At 42.4% G+C, this 16423-nt stretch overlaps 1 protein-coding gene across 3 annotated transcripts in view; it reads left to right on the forward strand.

Annotated features, from left to right (window-relative positions):
* The window catches only part of LOC311233658 (U2 snRNP-associated SURP motif-containing protein), a 73496-nt gene that overhangs the window by 47524 nt on the left and 9549 nt on the right, over window positions 1-16423 (forward strand). Inside the window, exons 14-21 of one of the 3 annotated variants that reach the window (XM_084320638.1) lie at window positions 3274-3436; window positions 3683-3762; window positions 3868-3955; window positions 5153-5272; window positions 7052-7235; window positions 8846-8911; window positions 9348-9393; window positions 12853-12997. In XM_084320638.1, coding sequence (XP_084176764.1) covers window positions 3274-3436; window positions 3683-3762; window positions 3868-3955; window positions 5153-5272; window positions 7052-7235; window positions 8846-8911; window positions 9348-9393; window positions 12853-12997 — 892 coding nt within the window. The remainder of the gene's footprint in view (window positions 1-3273; window positions 3437-3682; window positions 3763-3867; window positions 3956-5152; window positions 5273-7051; window positions 7236-8845; window positions 8912-9347; window positions 9394-12852; window positions 12998-16423) is intronic. The other 2 variants (XM_084320639.1, XM_084320640.1) reach the window with 2 other exon arrangements.

A 16423-nucleotide genomic window follows, 5' to 3' on the forward strand; every position in this document is an offset into this window, starting at 1 on the left:
GTGTTGTGTTCATTCATAGTTAAAGACAGTAGAGGTTGAGTACTTTATTATCTAAAGATGGTAAGTTAGTGTTGTGTTCATTCATAGTTAAAGACGGTAGAGGTTGAGTACTTTATTATCTAAAGATGGTAAGTTACATTTACATTTAGTCATTTAGCTGACGCTTTTATCCAAAGCGACTTACAAGTTCTGTACGACAAGCCATCAGGAAGGGCACAACTCTTATCAGCTGAGCTAGTGACATGCTGAGTTAGTGTGTTGTCTTCATTCATAGTTAAAGACAGTAGAGGTTGAGTACATTATTATCTAAAGATGGTAAGTTAGAGTGTTGTGTTCATTCATAGTGAACCATCTAAAGATGTGCAGCATCCAGGTACCTCAAGGGTTAATGTATTGTGTCCAGGTACCTCGAGGGTTAATATAGTGTGTCCAGGTACCTCGAGGGTTAATGTAGTGTGTCCAGGTACCTCGAGGGTTAATGTAGTGTGTCCAGCAGGTACCTCGAGGGTTAATGTATTGTGTCCAGGTACCTTGAGGGTTAATGTATTGTGTCCAGGTACCTTGAGGGTTAATGTAGTGTGTCCAGGTATCTAGAGCAGGGTTAGAAATTAACATTTTTTTTCAAGGGCTTTTTTTGCCCCCCTTAATTGATTTTCGGGGGCTTTTTTTTGTATTTCGGGGGCACTGCATTTTTATGATAAACGGTAGGGGTGGGACGGTTCACAAAATGGGACGGTTTGGTTCGTATCACGATTTTGGTGTCACGGTTTTCAGTTCGATATATGTTAATTTTTATTAAAAAAAAATTTAACACTCAAATCTAAACATGCTTCTCATTTATTAAAAATAAAATAAAAGGTTTACAGTGTTTACAGCCTTAAATAATGTTTGGCACACAAAGACCGAACTGACTGAAAAATATAGGCTACATTTGTCAAAGTATTAACTTAGTGCAAACAAACAATATGCTCAGCCAGCACTAGACTTTCCTTTCTTTAATATAAACACACAAAAACAATGTCAACCATGTTTAAATTCCCTGATCGTCAGTTCTTAATGGAAAGATTCGTTTTCTGCTTGAAATTATTATGTTTCCGTCTACATTTATTTAGACTAACATTATTTAAATATTGAGTGCAACTGTGGTGGATTACGTAATTCTGTGAGTTGGAACTATCTATGGGTTGGCGCCGGGTCCCCACGGACATTTTAGCGTCACGGAACACCAGCCCAGACAATGTTATCAGCTCCGGTAACGTTAGGAGGAGACGTTCTAACATCAACATGCAGTGGAAAAGCGGCAATAGTCCCGGTTGGAGTTAGTAAAACACAGTTGTATGTTAGCCTTCTTGGATGTTGAATAAACGCCTATCATTGTCTTTAAACACCCCGCCTCTCAGACTCCCATTTCCTCCTCTGCTACAGTAGCTAGTAGCTACGGTGACATTTCATTGACTACAGTATTGGCTTGCGGGCTGCGTCGGGCTACCATAGTTAAAACGTGCGTTGTGTTTACAAACTCCTAACGCTATGGCAAGATGTGTGTAGGCATATGTAATGTTAATGGCTATGTTTTTAAAGTCGTAATGAAGATTGATTTATATTGTGCGTGCCATTTTTACACAAACTGACTAGCACCTGGCAGCTGGCTGCTGCTGCCTGCAGCCAGTGCAGAACACCGGCTCCGCCAAATGAATTTTTTTATTTGCGCGTCATCTGAACCGTACTCCCACAGACGCTCCATTACCGGATAAATATATATATATAATTAGTAAACTGTCGGGGGCATTAAGTGCCCTCCTTAACTGATTTTCAAGGGCATTTTGTCCATTTTCAAGGGCATTATGCCCCAAGCCCCCGTTAATTTCGAACCCTGATCTAGAGGGTTAATGTATTGTGTCCAGGTACCTCAGGGGTTAATGTAGTGTGTCCAGCAGGTACCTTGAGGGTTAATGTAGTGTGTCCAGGTACCTTGAGGGTTACTGTATTGTGTCCAGGTACCTTGAGGGTTAATGTATTGTGTCCAGGTACCTTGATGGTTAATGTAGTGTGTCCAGGTATCTAGAGGGTTAATGTATTGTGTCCAGGTACCTCAGGGGTTAATGTAGTGTGTCCAGGTATCTAGAGGGTTAATGTAGTGTGTCCAGCAGGTACCTTGAGGGTTAATGTAGTGTGTCCAGGTATCTAGAGGGTTAATGTAGTGTCTCCAGGTACCTAGAGGGTTAACCTCGCCCGGAGCCCTATTTTCTGAAAATCCGCCTAAAAATACCACTTCTACAAGGTCCATTTGCATGTTCTTGGTATCTAGGGACATCTATGGACCTCAGTGAATGTATTCCCAGTGTCAGAAATATGTCTATTACTAGGCTTGCTTAAATTGTGATGAAACAAAGGAGAATGTGAATTCAAGTTCAAGTTCTTTTATTAGTTGTCATAAAAAAAATACAGAATACTTCTCTATGAAATGCTTTTTTCTGTTATGAGCTCCTGGGGGTGTGCTAGATAAAAGTAGATAAAAAGTATAAAATAGAATAGAAAGTCAAAAGTACGTAAGCAAAAAGTGTTCAGTCAATATACCGGTACATATATACAATACAGAGTAAAAATGAGTAACAGTGAGTTACAATACAGTATACAGTACAATGCAGAATTATGATTTTTCTTTGCATCTTTGACAGTGAATAACACCATGCTTAAAATGTCCAGACATAAGAAACTGCCACTGAGCTCGTTCAGCACCTTCTTGAGATCACGTGTACAGAAAGATCTAAGGAAATTAATAAAGGGAAGATGATTAACCAGAAGGTTTTGTAGATGCAGTACTGAATTCTGCCAATCGGACCCATGCAATTTGAAATATTATTATAGAATATCCAGGTACCTCAAGGGTTAATGTATTACTATTAGGGATGTTTGATATTGGCTTTTTTACCGATATCCGATATACCGATATTGTCCAACTCTTAATTTCCACTACCGATATCAACCGATACCGATATATGCAGGGTTCCCCCCCCCCAAAAAACTGAATAATTTCAGGTAATTAACAGTACATATCTCTTTTCGTGGAATTAACACAACATTATGCATACTTTTGACAATAAATAAAATAGGAATTTGTTCTTACTTGCTTGCCTGGTTAAATAAATTTATTATTATTTTCCTTTTATTTTTTTTAAACCGATACCGATCATTTCCTATATTACATTTTAATGCCAATATCGCCCGATAATATCGGACATCCCTAATTACTATGTTAACCCTAACCTCCAGGCACCGGGAGAAGCTGGAGCTGTTACTGAGGCAGCTGAGCCCCAGGAGGGAGGACATCGGGGACGCCATGCTGTTCTGTCTGCAGAGAGCGGACGCTGCGGAGGAGGTGGTGGGACACATCACAGATTCCCTGTCTCTGCTGCAGACGCCACTACAGAAGAAGGTGCTGTCTATCTGTCTGGCCCACGCTGCTTCAGTCTGGGGGGGGGGGGGGGGGGGGGGGGGCATGGTAAAGGGGGGGTGCAGGGAAAATGGGGCAGGGACACGGTATGGGGGGGGGGGGGGGGGGGGGGTGGACATGACAGAAGCACATTCCATTCCATTTTCAGCAATGAAGTTTAGTGCAGTAGGGCTGCTAGACGTCTGGACCCACTAACTCCTCCTCTGGTTTGGTTCCTTCCCACCACAGGTTGCCAGACTGTACCTGGTGTCGGACATCTTGTACAACTCCTGTGCTAAAGTAGCCAGCGCTTCCTATTATCGCAAATAGTAAGAACCCCCCTTGTAACCTCAGTGCATTACATGTATATACATGTCATACATGTTGGTAGGTTGGCCTGTCGTCCTCCTGACTGTCTCTGTCTCTTGTGTCAGTTTTGAAATCAAGCTGCCGCAGATCTTCGGCGAGGTGAAGGAGGCTTACAGGAACGTCCAGGCCCGGCTGCAGGCCGAGCAGTTCAAGGTACAACACCAGCTCTGTGTTCAGATATGCCTCTTTTCCACTGCATGGTACCTACTCTGCTCGACTCTGCCTTTTCTGTTTTCCATTGCCAAAATTTGCGGATGGTACCTGGTACAATGGAAGAGATACAATTCTGTCGGTCGCCTCGCTTAAAAAAATCGGTCGCCTGGCAAAAAACACCTGCCGTGTGCATTGGACTTAAACATTAGCAGTCATTATTTGTTTGCAGCAAGAACAAAGTGCAATAAACAAAAGGATACATTCACTGTGTATTCTGCCTCATTTATTGATGAAACAAAACCAACATCAACACAATTTACCACCAAGAACAAAGAGTTTAATCATCCCGAGGGAAATTTGACACTACAAATCTGGATGATTAAAGTATTTCTATTCTATTCTATGATACCAGTGCCTTATTAGCTAATGTACGCTAGCCGCAATGCTAACGGTTATAATGGAAAATCCCAGTCACATTAGCACATAAGCTAAACAAATGTGCGATCTTTTTATGAGACTAAACTCTTTGTTCTTGGTGGTAAATTGTGTTGCTGTTGGTTTTGTTTCATCAATAAATGACTCGGAATACACTGTGAAGGTATAGCTTCATAGCTAGCTTCGAAATCCTCTATTGTCTGTGTGTCGCATTGAAGATGACGTCACGGCGCCCTCGCTATGACGACCAGCTACACTGACGGGGGGGTACTATCTGCAGTGGTAAACTAACAAAGTACCAGGTACCAAAAGTGAGTAGAGTAGAGTCGAGTAGGTACCATGCAGTGGAAAAGAGGCATTAGTGGAGGAACTAGGATCCCTAATTGCTCCCGATGAGCAGGGTGCCACCTTGCATGGTTGCCTCCGCCGTTGGTGTTTGAATGTGCGAGTGAATGGGTAAAATGTGAGGAACAAATTGTAAAGCGCTTTGGATAAAAGAGATATATAAATGCAGCCATTTACCATATATGTAAACAACAACATACATTTTTGACCCACCAACATCTTGTAAACGATACATTCATTAATCAATTTAGCTTTTCGGGGGAAAGCAAGACTTTTATTCCACACCTTTCTAAAAGGGGGGCTGTAATTATATATATATTTTATTTACTCTACTCTATATAAAAATGCTCCCTATAGCACCTTTTTTAAGTTTGAATTGATCAAATTAAATCCTGTCTGCCTTGTGTCTCTCCACAGCAAAAGGTAATGTGTTGTTTCCGGGCCTGGGAGGACTGGGCCATATACCCAGAACCCTATCTCCTGCAGCTCCAGAACATCTTCCTGGGCCTCGTCAAAGCAGAGGAGCTGGTGGTGGAGGTGAGCTGAGGGATTCAGTAGTAATGTCATTTCATTTCAAACCTTTATTTCAACTCGTAAGACTCTTGAGGTTACCCTCATTTACAGCGACAACAAGCTTACAAAACAAGACATAGTTTATCAGCAATTTCATACATGTAGACATGGCAAATAAGAATAAACAATATAAAATCAGCTAAGACGGTTACAAGACGACATACAGTGTGCGGAGATCATACTTTTTAAATGCAGCAAAAGAAGGAAGAACCTTCAGCTTCAGAGTCAGTTGGAGGGCGTTCCAGGTGTTGGAAGAACCTTCAGCTTCAGAGTCAGTTGGAGGGCATTCCAGGTGTTGGAAGAACCTTCAGAGTCAGTTGGAGGACATTCCAGGTGTTGGAAGAACCTTCAGAGTCAGTTGGAGGACATTCCAGGTGTTGGAAGAACCTTCAGAGTCAGTTGGAGGACATTCCAGGTGTTGGAAGAACCTTCAGAGTCAGTTGGAGGACATTCCTGGGCCCTCATTTATCAATGCTGCGTACGCACTGATATGTGCGTAAACCCTACATACGATCATTTCTAAGGAAAGTGTGGGATTCATCTAAATGAACGTATGCTTGAGATTGTGTGTATATCTACGCACAGCTCAGACCATGCGTACATGTCACCAAGCGGTAGAATATGAAGACTGCAGATGGACGGAATAAGCTTTCATCAGTTTCATGCATTAGTTTCAACACTGACGTGTTCTTTATGACATTAGTGTAATTATTGTCAAACCCTATAAATAGCATTTGGAATAGGTCTTTCCGAATGAATGCACCATGGTTTATTGTTGCATTTGGATGATAAGTCATTGCCGGTGGCCGGGAGGAATGCATGACCCAGGCCTAATTTTATTTAATTAAATTGTAATGTTATTACTGGGGTATCTGTAATTAAAATATCACTTAAATGCAGGTGATCAGGGTTATCCACTGAAACCATAATGACTGACCAAAACCAACAGGCTCACACGCACACAATAGGCATTGTTTTCATTACCATATATTGTTAATTAGGGGCGGTTCTGTATGCAAATGCTTACAATCATGCACAAGCATAGACGGTAAGAACAATGGTATTTATCAACACGGAGCTGTTGATAAATCTTGTTTTTTCTGTGTGTAGAGACATTCTAAATTCCGTGCTTAGGAACGAAAATAGAACAATTTCTACGCATTATTGATAAATGAGGGCCCAGGTGTTGGAAGAACCTTCAGCTTCACAGTCAGTTGGAGGGCATTCCAGCTGTTGGAAGCATCAAAAGAAAAGGCTGTTTTCCCTTGTTCAGAGCGAACTCTAAGATCCAACCAGTGTATAGTAATGAATGTAAAGCTGGCCGTGCTGTGGACATTGAATGCTAAATCAATCAACTGAATTGGGTTCTCCTAGGTGTCTTCTCCTGATCTGAACCTTGTGGGTTCTCTTAGGTGTCTTCTCCTGATCTGAACCTTGTGGGTTCTCCTAGGTGTCTTCTCCTGATCTGAACCTTGTGGGTTCTCCTAGGTGTCTTCTCCTGATCTGAACCTTGTGGGTTCTCCTAGGTGTCTTCTCCTGATCTGAACCTTGTGGGTTCTTCTAGGTGTCTTCTCCTGATTTGAACCTTGTGGGTTCTCCTAGGTGTCTTCTCCTGATCTGAACATTGTGGGTTCTCCGAGGTGTCTTCTCCCGATCTGAACATTGTGGGTTCTCCTAGGTGTCCTCTCCTGACCTGAACCTTGTGGGTTCTTCTCCTGATCGGAACATTGTGGGTTCTCCTAGGTGTCTTCTCCTGACCTGGACGGTGCTCCGCTGGACGGGGCCCCCCTCTCGGACAGAGGTCCTGTGGACGACATCGATGGGTGTCCTCTGGCCTGGGACCCAGCTGCTCTGGACGGGCTCCCTGTAGACGATATTGATGGTGTCCCACTAGGAGCTACTATTGACGACATTGATGGAATGCCTTGTAAGTATATATATATATTAGTGTTGTCACGATACTGGAATTTCGACTTCGATACGATACCTTGAAAAGTATCGATACTTCGATACCATTTCGATATAAAAAAAAAATATATATATATATATATATATATATATATATATATATATATATATATATATATTTTTTTTTTTAAACAAATTTAGCTTTTGTTGCTGGTTGATTCTCCTCAGCTTCTCTCTGGTACTATAAGAGAAGATAAATATAACACTTTTAAAACCCTTTGTTTATCTTTAGATCACACATTTAAAAATAACTGTTCATCTCACTTCAATCATTTTTATTGCAAATGCAGAACATGGTATTTTCTCAAGCAGACAGATGTAAACACTGTAATCTGTGTTGCATGTACCTGACAAACTGAACTGTTTGTATTACAGTTAGTAACAATTTCGATATTTATTTAAAGATAACGAGAGCGAGAGAGAGATAGCGATAGAGAGAGAGAGACAGAGAGAGAGAGAGGGAGAGAGGTAGCGGTAGAGGGAGAGGGAGAGAGAGAGAGAGAGAGGCTATGCTCGGAGCATTTTAGTAACGTTACATTTTCAACAAGATTGCTGCTATTTAAACACTTGATGGAAACGGGGTAACGTTAACCTTATGTCGACTGTAGTATTGTATGACCTCGACATAACGTTTAAACGTTAACGTTACTCCGTTTCCATGCAGTATTTATAACGGTGGCCAGCTAAGCTAACGGAGCTAACTGCTAGCAGTAGCTAACGTTAGCTGGTAGCTGTAACGTTACAACTAATCAGCTGTTGATATTATGCGCCATCAGTAGGCAACGTATCATGTATTAAACTAGAGTTAATGGTTTAATGCTTCAGTCACAGTGACGTTGAAAGAGCAGCTGTCACGAACCTCTTTCATTTATTCATGGAGATCCGCGCTGGCACTGCTAAAATGTTTATTTACAAACTGAAGACTACTCTGTGAGGGGGAAGGCTGGAGGAGCCGGAGGGGCAAGCGCCGCGCGCGCTCTGAACAGCGTGTCGTCAACTTGCTGTAGAACACTCGCCAGCTGGTACCGATACTGCAGAAAGTATCGGTATTTCGGGAAATGAGTATCGAAGCCGTTTTAAATATTCAGTATCGATACTTCGATATTTTTGACAACACTAATATATATATATGGACTCTTATTTGGAGTCAGCATCTGAAAACACTGTTTGGAGGCTACATGACCACTACCCCTAGATCCACAAAGGAATCAGGACATCCTACCCTATGCAGCCACATGCAAAGTGGAGGGGTAGGACCAGGTGTAGGACCAGGTGACCAGGTGTAGGACCAGGTGACCAGGTGTAGGACCAGGTGACCAGGTGTAGGACCAGGTCACCAGGTGTAGGACCAGGTGACCAGGTATAGGACCAGGTCACCAGGTGTAGGACCAGGTCACCAGGTGTAGGACCAGGTCACCAGGTGTAGGACCAGGTGTAGGACCAGGTGACCAGGTGGTAGCACCAGGTGACCAGTTGTAGGACCAGGTGTAGGACCAGGTGTGTGACCAGGTGTAGGACCAGGTGTATGACCAATGCTGGTATTGTATGACTGTTTCCTCTTCTTCTCAGTAGATGACGGCAGTCTTCCTCTGTCGAAGTGGGAGCGGGTGGCTGATACAGAGGCCTTTTCCCAAGGTACAGCAATATACCATTAACATAAAGGACACTGTATTTAGTAGCAACACCATCTACTCACCATTAGTAGCAAGTAGCAACACCATCTCCTCACCATTAGTAGCAACACTATGTACTCACCATTAGTAGCAACACCATCTACTCAACATTAGCAGCAACACGATACCTCTTAATTCCTCCACACTACTCTCCATCTCAGTGCGTGAGGTTGGTGTTATAGTCAGAATACGCCGTCTCTCGGCGCGAGACCTTTTTTTAAAGATCTACATTTTAGATATTAAGCCATGGCAAAGGACATAGCTTTTGTTTTCATACATTTGTACTCTGGGTGAAGGTTTTATCAGAATATTTTTCTATTTGTAGGACATTTTTACTAGTTAGAAAAAAGAAAAGGTTAATTCCGGACTAACGGGAACTCTGCTGTTGCTCCCTACAGACAAGACTGAATCGGAGCCGGACACCGAGGAGGACGTGACCGCAAGGTAAGAGCTGGTACCAGCAGAGGCCCCACCACATTACATGACCACGTTGTAATATTGCCATCTATTCATTCTGTGCCCCAGAAACGGGGAACATTTTGCAATGCACTTTAAAACTCAATTTGGTGGGCGGCTACGTGGTGCAGTGGGCAAGGCGCTCACCACGAATACTGGAGGCTGGGCTCAAACAGATCATCTCCCTGTTCGAGCCCAGTGCTCCACATTGCTTTCAGTTTACCTGGTCGTCTGCACTAATACACATTGGCAGTATTAGGGGGAGGGAAACTGATGGGTGGGGATCGGGCGTTGTGGACAGTGACTCCTACAGGTCGGTTGGTGCGCCTGCGCAGTAGAATCAGGAAGCGACGGGGGCGGGGCCCCTCCAAAGCCCAGACCCCCGACGCTGAAAGATCGAGCCGCGCAGGTGGAAATATGCGACTGCTGTTACCTCGAGTATCGGAGGGGACTCGTGCTATGTATGTGTAGTGGCCGCTTGTCGCTCCCCAATGAATCGACAAGCGTCCACGACGCACCCGCAATTAATTATCTACTCAGTCCCAAAGTTTGTGATGTAAATATGGAATGTCCCAAGTTGCTGCTGTTTACAGGGTTTATTGTTGTCCAAAGGTGAATGATGGTGAATGAAGGGTTAAATCAGAACAGTTGTCAATTGCTCCATTGTCAGTTCCAAACGGTGAGACAGGTAGAAAAATGTATCCTCATCACAGGTGCATGGGATTACAGTAATTAGCTAGGCTATTTATAGAAGAGGGGCTATAATGGAGGCGGTGAGCCCTCTAGTGTTCAAACATAAATAAGACACTATTCTAACCAAAATAATAATAATATTAACACTTTGGCTGCCATGAAACGTGTTTAGACGTCATTCCCGGCCATGCTCAAGTTGCCGGAGGTCCTTATATCAATATTTCAAAAATCTGCGATCGGATTCATATGTCCCCTCCGCTGGCCTGAGATCCACCAGGAGGACCCACTGAGCTCTCTGGCGGTTCAGGAGCGCCATCTGGTGGCCGATCGGCGCAATCGCTTAAACAGGAAGTGGCATAGAGGTTGTGCTGGACGTCCGTATTACTTCCGGGCGCTCGCTATAGGTCCCGGCATTCTAGCTCGTCACAATACACAGTGATCGATTGCCAATAACTCGATAAACAACATGATTTGGACGTATATACCATTATACAAGCTGGAGATGGACCGGGTAAATCTACATCCCATAATGATAAGATTTCTACTCTACGATGATCGCCCAACGGCGCACGGAGACTGGGGTGAGTTTCAGCGTGTAACGTTACCGTCTTCGATACTAACTGCTATTATCAACATTTGACCCACATTAGATGATTGGTATAACGCTGCCCACGGAATTATAAACGCCCCCTAGCCCATCCGGTCAACATCAGATGACGTGTAGTAACTTCTAGAAGTACGTCTAGTTGGAATTTTTTATATCGCGCTGATTGCCATAAAACTGTATTGCATCATCAATATAATGCATTTGGGGCTATAGATCACGTTCTGGAGAAAGCTGCAGAAAGAGATGAAAACATACTTATACATTAGACCATACTTTAATATGAATATGTGAATGAAAAAGTTTAACGTTGCTACACAATGAACAATACATATAGGACTTTGAATGGGCCCTAATAATGGCAATGTAGCAATAGAATTTAAAAAGTTATAGCCATGCAAAGAAGGGGTACTTCTCCATAGACAAATAGAGCCGGCAACCTATGGTATATCATGAATTTAACCCAATGCAACCAAAGTGTTAATAACCAAAACACTCATATGGCCTTTACAGTATGACTTAGTCCACATTGCAGCCGGCTTGTGGGAGGCATGAAACAGCGTTCAAAGACAGGGGAGGGTTGAATTGGACGATACAAAATTGGGATGGGCGAAAAATAGAAAATGGGAGAAGAAGTGGATTAAAAAAAAACTCAATTTGGTTAGTTTAAATCGTTAATAATTAATTAAGCAAACCACTTCACCACAGTCTGCAGTTGTTTTTAATTATTTTAAATTATTGACTGTCTGTTTCTATATTGTTTTCTCTTTTTTGTATTTATTATGTGTTGCAAATTGTAAATGAGAGCTTTGCAAATTGTAAATGAGAGCTTGCTCTCAATGATCCTTCCAGATTACATAAAGATTGAATGAAATTACTAGCTTTGTGTTTGTTACACACAGATATGGTCTTATCCTCATCTGGAGACAAAAACAGTAAACCAGTCTGTTTGTTGGGAGAGTAGCTGTCTTTAAACCCCAGTACTGGGTCCACCATGGCTTGTATGGAGCTACTGTCTTTAAACCCCAGTACTGGGTCCACCACGGCCCGTATGGAGCTGTCTTTAAGCCCCAGTACTGGGTCCACCACGGCCCGTATGGACCTGCTGTCTTTAAGCCCCAGTACTGGATCCACCAGGGCCCGTATGGACCTGCTGTCTTTAAGCCCCAGTACTGGATCCACCAGGGCCCGTATGGACCTGCTGTCTTTAAGCCCCAGTACTGGGTCCATCACGGCCCGTATGGAGCTGCTGTCTTTAAGCCCCAGTACTGGGTCCATCATGGCCCGTATGGAGCTGCTGTCTTTAAGCCCCAGTACTGGGTCCACCACGGCCCGTATGGAGATCTCTTTCCATGATACTGTTTCAGGGCTTTTAATGAAAGCCCACATAACAATGTTCTGTCAAATGATGTTATATAGAAATATCACTGCTTCTGAAAGGCCTCATTTACCAGTTGATTCGTGGTGTTTTACTTAATTCATTTAAACTTTATTTCCAGAGGAAATATTATTTCAGCCTTTTTCTTATTAATCTTTTACAATCTTTTACTTAAAAGGTTCTATAGATAATTTATCAATTTATGTAAATAAAATAAAATAATAATACATCCACAGAGCTTTTAGAAAGGTGCAGAATAAAACGTTGTTTTTCCCCCAAAAGATTATTGATTTAATGCATTTTTGGGTGTCTAAAATGAATGCTGCTGTTTACATGTTGCATGTATCCCCTCCCTACTTCCCATTTACCCACATGGAACGCACCTGATTGGATAAATGACATGATGGTGCATCTAGTGTGACATCTAGTGGCTGAATGTTATCTATAGCTCCATCTAGTGGCTGAATGTTACCTATAGCACCATCTAGTGGCTCAATGTTATCTATACCACCATCTAGTGGCTGCATGTTATCTATAGCACCATCTAGTGGCTGAATGTTATCTATAATTCTATAGCACCATATAGTGGCTGAATGTTATATAGCACTCTTTAAACATTGTAATATATCACAATATACAGACTTGGAATACTAACGTATCACAGAGCTAGTATGGCATAGTGAGGTGGGCGATTCCCACCCCTGATCCTAGGCTAACGTGTGGTGGTCTGTACCACGTTGGTGTCTCTGACCTCTGACCTCTCTGGTGACAGCAGCAACGCTCAGGACGGAGACTCTGAGGATGACAGCAGTGACGACTCCGCCAGTTTGTCCAAATACGACAACGCCAACTTCAAGAGCTCCCTGAGCAGCTTCCAGATGTCGGAGACCAAGAGGAGCAAGCTGAGGGAACTGGAGGCAAGTAGCGTTTTAAGCTGGAACCCTGTCAGCGAGGAGACGACCTTGAGGAACTCTAAGGTCTTAAACTGTAACCCTGTCAGACGACCTTGAGGAACACTAAGGTCTTAAACTGTAGCCCTGTCAGACGACCTTGAGGAACACTAAGGTTTTAAACTGTAGCCCTGTCAGGCGACCTTGAGGAACACTTGAGGTTTTAAACTGTAGCCCTGTCAGACGACCTTTAAGGTCTTAACCTGTTCCACCGTGGAATATTTTCACCTAAAATATATACCTAGGTAAATGGAATATTGCTCCACTTCTACAAGGTCTATTTGCATATTCTTGGTCATATCTAGGGACATCTATGGACCTCAGGGAATGTATTCACAGTGTCAGAAATATTGTCTATTACTAGGCTTGCTTAAATTGTGATTAAACAAAGGAGAATATGAATTATGATTTTTCTTTGCATCTTTGACAGTGAATAACACCATGCTAATAATGACCAAACATTAAAAACTGCCACTGATCTTGTTCAGTACCCTCTTGAGAGCATGTGTTTAAAAAAAAAAAAAAAAGCCAAGGAAATTAATAAAGGGAAGATGATTAAACCGAAAGTTCTGTAGATACAGTACTCAATTCTCCCATCCGGACCAATGCAATTTGAAATATTATTATATAATATAGAATATGGTGCTTATAAATTACCTTATTATAGCCACATTTATATATATATACATATATTATCTTTCAATTTGGATTTAGTATCACCAGGCATGCATAAGAAGTTAAGAACCGATAATGAAATCTACTGTAATCTACTGTACTTTTTAATTTTCCCCACAGTGCAACCGTTTTGAAACAAATTTCAGATCTAATTGTTCCTACATGTTAACAATAGGGAAGAGAAACTAACTGCGTTTTAAAATTGGTCAAAAACGTTACCTTTTGTGGCTTATTATCCAGAATAATAACATTGAAATAGTTCATACAGAACTCTTAACCTTGAACCCGATATAATCTTCCAGGAAGTGTAGTTTGGAAAAATTCCAACGCTGATCGACAGCTATGCATGTCCTCTACAAAATGGCCGCAAAAAGACTACAATTCCCAGGGTTCAAAATGTCCAAAATGGTCGCCCTCTCGCAATAGACTTCCCCAAATCGAAAAGTTAAATATATCTAATGGCACTTTTAACCTATTTCTAAACTAACGTATTGATGATAATATACATTCTACATGTTTTTGTGACATGTTAGTGATGTTAATACTTGAAAACGTTTGATATTAAAATCGCAAATTTTATGCAACACTCTGAGAAAAATATTGATTTATGACCAGATGCCATTTTGGGACCGGTACCGGTCCCGTCGGGTGGAACAGGTTAAACGGTAGCCAGCCCTGTCAGACGACCTTGAGGAACACTAAGGTTTTAAACTGTAGCCCTGTCAAACGACCTTGAGGAATGTACATATTTTATTAATATTCCACTGTAGGATTAGATCCTGGTGAGAGCATAATCTCCCCCACTCTGGAATGTGCATCTAGTGGCCAAGCCCAGGCCATGCACCCAGAAATACATTGACCTGATAACCTGTGTGACCTAATGACCGGTGCATGCATGGCTGCATCGGGCCTCCGGCCAGTGAGGAGGAGCAAACCTGAACATAATATCATATTCATCCCCAGACCAGACCATGTATGCCAACTTTAAAACACTACTCCTCACCTTCAAAGCCCTCCACAGCCTGGCCCCCCCCTACCTGACTGATCTCCTTCTCCCCTACCGCCCCACCCGTTCCCTCCGGTCCTCTTCCACTGCCTCCCTCACTGTCCCGACATCCAAGCTTAAAAACTTCGGAGATCGGGCCTTCTCTCGTACTGCACCCCGACTCTGGAACTCCCTCCCCCAGTCCATCAGAGACTCCCCTACACTCTCCACCTTCAAAGCTCGCCTCAAAACCCACCTGTTCTCCCTTGCCTTCAACCCCCCCCCACCCCTAAACCCCCCCCTCCCCTCCAACCTGATTGATATGTCTCCAGTCTTTTTTTTGTGCCATCAGGCTGTCTCCCCCGTTCCCCCCATGGTCTCATGTTCCTTTTGTTTTTGTTTCTTTGTTGTTTTGTTTTTGTTTCTTTGCTTTCGTTTCTTTGTTTGTACCCCTGCTCCCGACTACTGTCAGCGACTTCGGGTTATTGAGAAGTGCTATATAAATTAAATGAATTATTATTATTATTAATACCTGTCGGATCATCAATTATTAACCAGTCGGTCAACCTAAATATGGAACTCCCACAAGAGTATTTAAGCCATGGTTGTTTGTCATTCTGGAGGCTTTTAGCCCCATGGGGGGCTCTGGTCTCCAGGACTGTTTCTGTTCCCTGTGTGTTCCAGCCAATAAAAACCACAGATTGGATTCACCTTTGTCTCCTGAATCTCTGTTCAGCAGGCTCATAAATATCAATCAAATCTTCAGGAACACTAAGGTTTTAAACTGTAACCCTGTCAGACGACCTTGAGGAACACTAAGGTTTTAAACTGTAGCCCTGTCAGACGACCTTGAGGAACACTAAGGTTTTAAACTGTAGCCCTGTCAGCGAAGAGACGGCCTTGAGGAACAGTTTTCATTAGGGATGTTCGATATTGGATTTTTTACCGATATCCGATATACCAATATTGTCCAACTCCTAATTTCCGATACCGATATATATGCGGGTTTCCTCCCCAAAAAACGGACAAATTTCAGGTAATTAACATTACATATCTCTCGTCGTGGAATTAACACATTATGCATACTTTTGCAGGGCTGTACGCTAAGCTTTTTCACTAGGGGCACACTTGAATATTTTTTAGGGGCAAATTTTTAAATAACAATTTGACCATTATTAAAAAAATATGTTCCTCCTGCCTCATTACTGTGGTCCTTTTATTTAACATTTACCGTACTTTTCGCACTATAAGCCGCACCCGACTATAAGCCGCAGCAGCTAAATTGAATGATGTGTACATATATAAGCCGCACTGGACTATAAGCCGCAGGTATTTTAATGTTTAATTACCATATGTAATTAGCATTGGGACACAATACTGTCGGACAAATAACAAGAATTAACTCATTTACAAGTTGTATTAAGTTTAGCAAATAAGGGAACAGATAAATAACATTTCAATGCAGTCAAAAAAGCTATATTTAGATTTTTACATTTTCGGGTTTGGTCACGTCAAGTCACATATAAGCCGCACCGTTATATAAGCCGCAGGGTCGAAAAATGGGGGGAAAAGCCGCGGCTTATAGTCCGAAAAGTACGGTAAGTGCGTTTGTTTTCAGGTTTGTATCTTTTATAATGAACCAACTGAGAAAGTGTGTAAATCACTAATAGAACAAAAACAACAAACTGTGTGTGTGTGCACGCTTGTAGTGCTCCTTGAATGAGATCACCACA

This window comes from Notolepis coatsorum (genome assembly GCF_963971535.1).
Source record: "Notolepis coatsorum genome assembly, chromosome: 8".
Classification (NCBI taxonomy): Eukaryota; Metazoa; Chordata; class Actinopteri; order Aulopiformes; family Paralepididae; genus Notolepis; species Notolepis coatsorum.